This window comes from Symphodus melops (genome assembly GCF_947650265.1).
Source record: "Symphodus melops genome assembly, chromosome: 1".
NCBI classification, from domain to species: domain Eukaryota; kingdom Metazoa; phylum Chordata; class Actinopteri; order Labriformes; family Labridae; genus Symphodus; species Symphodus melops.
The window spans coordinates 28857009-28865260 of NC_136691.1; the positions used below are offsets into that span (position 1 = coordinate 28857009).

The window sequence follows — 8252 nt, forward strand, 5'->3', positions numbered from 1 at the left end:
TCTCTCTCCTCTCTCTCTCTCTCTCTCTCTCTCTCTCTCTCTCTATCTCTCTCTCTCTCTCTCTCTCTCTCTCTCTCTCTCTCTCTCTCTCTCTCTCCTCTCTCTCTCTCTCTCTCTCTCTCTCTCTCTCTCTCTCTCTCACTCTCTCTCTCTCTCTCTCTCTCTCTCTCCTCCCTCTCTCTCTCTCTCCTCTCTCTCTCTCTCTCTCTCTCTCTCTCACACACACACACACAAAACACCGGACGGTTGTGGCCATAAAAAATCAACTACAAAATGAATCAAAGTGATTTGTTCTTTTAGAAAGAGGGGTCTTCCTTCTAATCAAGACTGGTTTTAAGTACTACAACACATGTAAACGAGTAACTCACTAATTTCCAGTAATTTTCCCACTCATTGCTCTTTTCCATCCTTGAGCTTGTGTAGTCCTAAAACAGAGTAAAGAGTGAGAGAGAAAAGGTTTGGAGTTCTCAGCTTCGCCAATCTAAATTCAAATTTGTGGCCGATGCCGTCCCTTCCTTTCCATTTCCATCCATCTCCCCTTCATCCTGCTCGTGCTCTCAGTTGACATTTTCCCTTTTCCTTCCGAGCTCACTTCCTTCCTGCTCGAGTGTTTTCTGCGTGTGTGTGTGTGTGTGTGTGTGTGTGTGTGTGTGTGTGTGTGTGTGTGTGTGTGTGTGTGTGTGTGTGTGTGTGTGTGTGTGTGTGTGTGTGTGTGTGTGTGTGTGTGTGTGTGTGTGTGTGTGTGTGTGTGTGTGTGTGTGTGTGTGAAGGTTGTCAGTCCTTTCAGCCTTGATCTCATCAACACAATCCTAATGTGTTACACCTTCTTCTTCTTCTTCTTCTTCTTCTTCTTCTTTCCATTTCTGTGGATTATTTTTGGTGCCTTAATTAACACATGTGAGACAGTTTAAAGTGTTAATCAGAAAACAACACTTGTAAATGACGAGTTTCATGTTTATAGTCTTCTCTCTTTAGATTGTTCACATTTCATCTCGTGATAAGTTTTTGTAATAATGTGACCATGTTCAGGGTTTACATCATCAAGGACGACAAAAAAGAAAAAACACGGCATGCACACGGTCCGAGTGAAGACACTGAAGTGCTCCTGCTGCACATGTGTGCTGCACATGTGTGCTGCACATGTGTGGTTCACGGGAAAGTATGTGAATGGATGAGTTAATACAGATGGACTCTTCACTCTGCAGCAGCCTCTACCATCAGTGTGTGAATGTGTAGCAGTGACCTGCGGTGTGAAAGATCTTTGAGGAGTCAGAAGACTATAAGAAATATTGGAGCTCTGATCCTTTAACCATCACTTTGTGACTAATGCAGAAATGTTTACATTGTCTTTCTGATCGTTTCTGATGTTGTCGAGTTTCTTATGTTTCTCAAGTATTCAAGCCCTGCAGAATTTCTAAAGCTCTTTATTCAGCAGCCTTTGAAGAATAACAAACTGTATGAACATAACCAGAATGTGACGTGAATGAAAGATGTTCGGGGGTCGGGACAGTTTAAAGGAAGACGGAGAGATTAAGAGGAGACATGAAATGCTGCATGGAAATATTTTTTCGCGCGTGTGTGTGTGTATACCATGACCAATGGTCTACTGGTTCACTGATCTTGTAGATAATAAATACAATATACCTGGGCAGCTATTAATACTTGAATTGCCCACATTGCCTCAGTGAATGAATCCAGCAGCAGGGAGGGGCAGAGGTCGATGACTGGAGGGACTCAGGCGGGCCGAGCTGTTTTAAGTGCAGGATATAAAATTTGACTTGTTTTCCAAAAAACAATTTGAAAATCATTTTCTCATTATCTTCTGAATTCATAATCGGTTTCATCCCCTCTGACAAAGATTGTTCTATTTTCTTTGTTACAGATTTCGTGCTGGTTTTAAACAAGCTTTCCACTGCTGCCCCTGCGTGCCTCAAGGCTCTTATGAAGGTCTGGAACTCAAATCCACCCGCTACCTCCAGACCCAGACGAGTGTTTACAAGGCCAGCCGGATGGAGACAAGCGTGTCTACAGTTCTCCAGGTTGGGGAGGATATGGAGCAGCCAAAGGTCAAGGTGATGGGAGCTCCAGGTCCTGGTGAGGCCGCAATCAGGGCCAGACCACATAGCTCCTCTCTGGATCTCACTTCAAATGGGTCATCATCCAGGAGCGTCTCCAAAACCCTATCAGAGACATCCAGTTTCTATTCCAGCAACAACTTGCAGGAATAGACTATAAGCACAGCAGGTTTCTGCTTGGAGGAGATCAGGGAGAGAGTGAGTGGACTGTTTCTCTTGCTTCTTCGGCCTGCATGAAGAAAAGAGTGACTTTAGGAGTGTCAGCTTTTAGTGAATATATTTTCACTGAGTGCACCGGAAAATAATGTTGGGTCATTTACGTGTGAGGCGTGGACATTGTCTTCACCTCCACCTCCGAGCTAGCTTTACTGACGCTACATAAGCAACTCAGAGGTGATGGTCGTCATTAACGCAGGTATTCTCTGTGCAAAACAACACGGAGCTCTTCAGCAAACATGAGTGTGTTCCAGTTTAAAGGCTGAAGCAGACACCTCCAGTCTTCACAGCTCCGCTTGTCACACGAGTTTTCTCTCACTCCAGGTTCACACCTCCTCATTCACACAAACTGTGCGGCTCACACACTTTATTTTAGAGTCGTGGGATGACAGAAGACCAGCAGCTCCTTGTTTCCAAAGAAAAACAGGAATTTTCTTTGGAAGCAAAGAAAGGTCCGCCTCAGGTTCAAAAGTAGTTTACTCAAATCCCTTCACTGGCTCCCCATCAAACACAGAATTGAGTCTAAGGTCTCCCTCCTCACCCATCAATGCATCCACAGATCTGCCCCCCCCCCCCCCCCCCCTTACCTCCAGGAGCTCCTCACCCCCCAGACAAATTCACACACACACACCCTCGAAACACCAAGGACCAAGCTCCACCCCATGGGCACCTGAACGCCCCACAGGCTACAGCTGCTTTAAAAAAGCTTAAAAACTCATCTTTTTAGAAAAGCCTTTCTGTAACCTTTTTTTTTTTTGCTTTTTATGTTTTATGTGTTTTAAACTAACTAACCTTTTATCTTTTCAAACTCTGTAGCACTTTAAGATTTTAAAAATGTAAAGTGCTTTACAAATAACATTTATTATTATTATTATTATTATTATTATTATTATTTACAGCTCAGGTAAAAAAACAAATCTGAGAGGAAGAAGTAGGTAGAGGTTAAGATATGTGAAAACAGAGATGATCACATGACTTAAATCATGGACATGGTCTCTGCAGTTTCATGATCTTCACAATCAAATGAAGACGTAAGAGCAACTGATCATAATCCATATTCTGTATGTTAAATAGTACACACACTTATTTAGCTCCTTCCTATTCTCTCTATCAGTACTGCTGTGCTATCTGCTGACCAGACCAGCTGGACATCATGTGCTGCGAAACAGCAGCGTATCATCGTCAGAGTGTGAACTGAGCGCTCAGACAGCAGACTGGAAGATCCAGGGATCTCATTAGTTTCACAATAAAAAATGTAACCCGACAGCGACCTGGCTGTTTGACCTGCTCCGCCTTATCTTATCTGAATGCCAAGCACCACTTGAAAACTGTGAAATATTTACGTAACAGTCTTTAATCTCTCGACTCAGCGACGTGCACTCTGTTGTTGTGATTTGGCTTGTTTACCTTCAAACCTTGCATATAGCCAGTGAAATCTTTTGATTCATTAAATCCTGTTTTACCAACAAAATTCAACATCTTATCTGTTGTTCACCTTCAAATGTTTTTTTAGATATTCCAAGATGAATGTAAATATGAGGTTTAAAGGGCTCCATAGGCGTTGTTGCCTGGATTGTGCACAGGTGGTGTGTTAGATGTGTATGTGTTAGTAAGAAGCATATGGTCCTTTATGATATACAATATAAAGTCATCAGAGTGTCCTGAGAGCAAAACCACCACAAGGGTCGGCTTGTTTTGTTGCTGTGCTCATAGCAGTTTGGAAGAACATGACCCTTGTTAAAGTCGCTTCTCCCTCACCAACCAATCGAAATAAAGAAGGGGCGGGACTTCTGATGTTGGCTTTCTCAACAGCAATGACAGACGATAAATCAATATAACTACTGCTGGTGTGAGGACAGGATTCATTTTGTAAAGTGAATAAATAAAGGTGTGCAACGAGAGGGATCACTCTCAAAATATCGAGACGTTCACATCAACCTTTTTTCTGTTTAATTAAAAAGAATCATTGCAGGAAAATTAAATGTATAACGTTTTAATGTAAACACATGATCTGATTTAAAGTACATTAGGTAAAGTCCAGGATGACATTTTAAAACCATTAAATGGAGACTCATGGAAACGCTAGTTCTGTTTCTGCTTGAAAACACAGCGCTGTGCTTCGTGGATATGAAACTACATTTGCTGACTGGGTCGCTTCAGCTACGATCTTTAATCACAGTGACACCCGTCTGGAAGCAGTCTTACTGTTAGTGTGCAAAAGGATGTAAAGATTCAAATGAGCTGAAAGAGTATTGTTGGCTATGAGCATCTGCTGGATTGATTTAAGGGGTGAAAAGCAGCAGACCTTCTCGGTATCATCACATTGTAGCCGCCCAAAAGAGTGTTCCGGATAGAACAAGAGCATTATGGTTGATGTCATTAGAACACAGTTATCTGATTACTGTATAAACGAGACCTGCTCCCTCGATGCCTCCTCTCCTGATACGATGATTTAGAGTCGGTGAGCTGGAAAGAAAGATGCTCCTTGTCTGTTTGTGCTCCTGCATGTAAATTAGCTTACACAGTCGGTGCACCGGAGTGCAAATGGTTTTTTTATTTCCTAATGAGACCGTGGACCTCTTTCAGCTGGAAAAGGGTCCAATTCAATTCAGTTTCATTTGTAAGGGAATTAAAACATACATGTGACCATTTGAGGTATTGCACCAGAGTTAGCCTTCGGTTCATTTACATCTGCAGTCCTTTGTCCTTCAAGGTCCTCCTCCCAAGGACCCCCTTATTATTGATAAGCATATATTAATGTATTATGAGTACTTTGCAACGACTAGGCTACATTTATACTTTAAAAGTCATTAATTTTATAAACTTTGAGAAAATGTTGGCGCCACTGTTTTTTATTTTGAGGTTTTTTAAAGAAATCATTTTTAAAAAATGATTTCTTTAATCAACTCATATCTGAGTTGATTAATTGGATTAGCTATGGTTCACAGACCCCACTTTGAGAATCACTGCTTTAAAGGACGCTGCACTCGGCACAATTTAAATCTATCACACCAGCATGTCAGAAGTGTTACGACAAAACTCATGAGTCAGAGTGAAGGCCATTTTTTAAAATCTGAAATCAAGGTTAAAAAAGTAAAACGATCTTATTCTGTGTTAATCATATTTGCACACTTTATTATGTTTTTTGGGACAAGTCTGATTTTCTGCCTTTTTTTTGCTTGCAGTCCTGTGTGTGTGTGTGTGTGTGTGTGTGTGTGTGTGTGTGTGTGTGTGTGTGTGTGTGTGTGCGTGTGCGTGTGCGTGTGCGTGTGTGTGTGTGTGTTGTGTGTGTAGTTAGACGATGTCAGGATCGACTGCTTCACTGAATTTGGTTTTCTTCCTTTCAGTGTGTGCTTCTATTATAGAGCGAAACGTAACACACTGGACCACTGACGTCCTGAAACGCACCCGGGTAGCAATCAAGATAATTCTATGTGAAACTCTCCTCGCTGGTTTTTAAGAGTTAAAGAAGCACAAAATCACTAACTGCTCTTCCTGATGAGGATGAGACATTTGTGTCATACACGTTATAGAAACATAAAACACATCGGACTCAGCACAGACTGCAGTGTTTTTATTTCAGGTTGGATCTCGGGTGCAGCTGTTCTGAGTTTGTAGGTCAAGGGTTTAATCCCCAGCTCCTGCAGCAACACGTCCGATGTGTCCTTCAGGCCAAACACTTCACGCTGATCTGCTCCTCATGTGAATGTGTATGAATGGGATTAGCTACTTCTAATGTCCCACTACCATCAATGTGTGAACGTGTAAGTGTGACCTGTGGTGTGAAGGAGCTTTCAGTCAGTTCACTAGTCTGTTTAACATCCAAAAAATGCATCACAATAAATAATAAATAAAAGGGACTCAGAGTGAAGATCAGCAAGTTCAACAGGTAGCTTCCATGAAAACATCTGGATCATCTGGTTCAAGTCAGTAATATGAGCTTCCAAACGGCTCTTCATCCGGTGCCTCTATAGCTTTGTAAATCGAAAGCTTCTAGCAAAGTTTCGAACAATGACTGATATGTGTGCATGTATTTTAACTTGAGTTATAAGTTTGAATTATACTAAAACGAATGAATCCCAGAATAAGACTATTTTAAATATTTAATATAAAACATCATTGTTATACCGCCGAGCACTGGGTGTGTCTGTGGCCAAGAGGTTTGGGGAGAAGATCATGTTTTCAATACCAGCAAAAAGGGACAGAAAGGGGACCTGGCTGTGCAACAGGACCTGGCTCATATCGTTCACAAAGAGCCGGCTCATCACGACCGGTGATAGAACAATATTATAGCTGGCTGAAGAGCGGTCTTTGGAGGAAATTACCTTTTTTTTCAACCAAATTTCAGTTTTCAAAATTCGAGCTCACCAGGTTGTCCAACAATCGTACACAACCTTTGCTTATTCTAGTTTGACTGTCCTGCACGAGTTAGAACCAGCAACCCAAGAGTAACCCACAGGACCCATCCTCCCATCACTCGGAGGGGTCAAGTGGAGTCAGTGGACTAAATTAATTCCTAATCAACTTTCTTCAATGAGTGCTCCTTCAAACCAGCGAACAACAGACGACCAATCTCTCTCTCTCTCTCTCTCTACCTCTCTGACCCCCCTCACACACACACACGCACACTCACACACACTCACACACACACATCGCTCTCGCTGACGAGAGCTGTTGCGATGGAGACAAAACATGTCAGCTTGTTGCTGACGAGAGGCGCTAAGCAGACTACACAGCAGGGTGTTTAGCCTCATCATCAGCATCATCTCTTCCTGTGTAACAATCCATCCTTCACTCTACAATCATGCTAATTACAGCAGAGAAGTGGAGAGTTCAAGCAGCAGAAATCACAGGCGTGCACATCACTGTGCTTGCAGCTCATTGTGAAATAAGTCTGTCGGCCTAGCTTGTGTATTTGTGTGTGAAGTAGCCTGCAGTCGTGCTTGCTGTCTCGGTTTGCTGAAGCCTCATTGTCAATTCTAGCGTCCTCATGGTTGTTTGTCAGTCTACCTGTGTGATCACTACTTTGACAGTGTGATCACGGAAGAGGGTGAGGCACTGAGGGCTTTGCTGTCTGTGGTAATTGATATAATCTGCGTTAGTACATGATGAAAATGTGATGTTATAGCAAGGGTCAAACAAACGAACAATGAGAACATTTCATTTTAATGCAGTGACGAACGAGCGCTTCAGTTTATTCTCAGTGTAATGTGATATGTGTTTCAGTATCGTGGCTCTGTGACTATTCTCTGTTTTTGGTTTTCAGCTTTCCAGCAGTCTGTGATGTGGATCTTTTACACCGTGAAAAAAAAACCCAACTAACCTTGAATAGTCGTATTAAAATATCTGTATTTATGTTGTGTTGTAAAATTATTTAACGCAAGGATGAATGTACTGTACAGTCTCATAGCACACAGAAATGTAGCTCTGAGGAAAGACTTCCTTCGTGCATCATTGGTGCCTCATAAAAACTCACAATAGTTATGTTCCTGCTGGTCATTTCTACAGTGTTTAAGATTTAAATTAAAAGTCGTTCTTTCGACTTTCGTGCGTTCACGTGATTTCAGTTCGGATCGTCTGAATATTGTAACAACAATAAAAAAAAGCCTTGATGCTACAAAAAAAACGTGTCTCTGTTATGAGTTATATGTTAACAAATATATGTTATATTATAATTAAACATATTATTAACAACACATGTGTTGCCCCCCATGTGATGACGAATAAGACGTCAAGTTGGAAAGTCAGGCGTCCTTCTTTCGTGCCGAGTTCTTGTTTACATTTAATTTTTACAACGTGGAACCTTTTTTTCTGATAAGTCCGATAAGTGCACCCTGATCAGAGCGAAGCATGGAGTGAAGTTATAGGACACGCCCACCATGCCTTCTCTTTTAAGGACACGCCCACCTACTCAAATTTCCCTGCAACTGCAAACAGAGTTGGCCAATCAGGAGGAGAGTG

General features: G+C 41.9%; 1 protein-coding gene across 2 annotated transcripts in view; it reads left to right on the forward strand.

The window, feature by feature from the left end:
* tacr1a (tachykinin receptor 1a) overlaps positions 1 to 6728 on the forward strand; it is a 58788-nt gene extending 52060 nt beyond the window's left edge. The window contains exons 5-6 of one of the 2 annotated variants that reach the window (XM_079353647.1): positions 1883 to 2273; positions 6701 to 6728. In XM_079353647.1, coding sequence (XP_079209773.1) covers positions 1883 to 2228 — 346 coding nt within the window. In that variant the 3' untranslated portion in view covers positions 2229 to 2273; positions 6701 to 6728. Of the gene's footprint in view, positions 1 to 1882; positions 2716 to 6700 lie in introns of those variants that run through there. The other variant, XM_079353646.1, reaches the window with a different exon arrangement.
* Positions 6729 to 8252: the final 1524 nt, after the last annotated feature.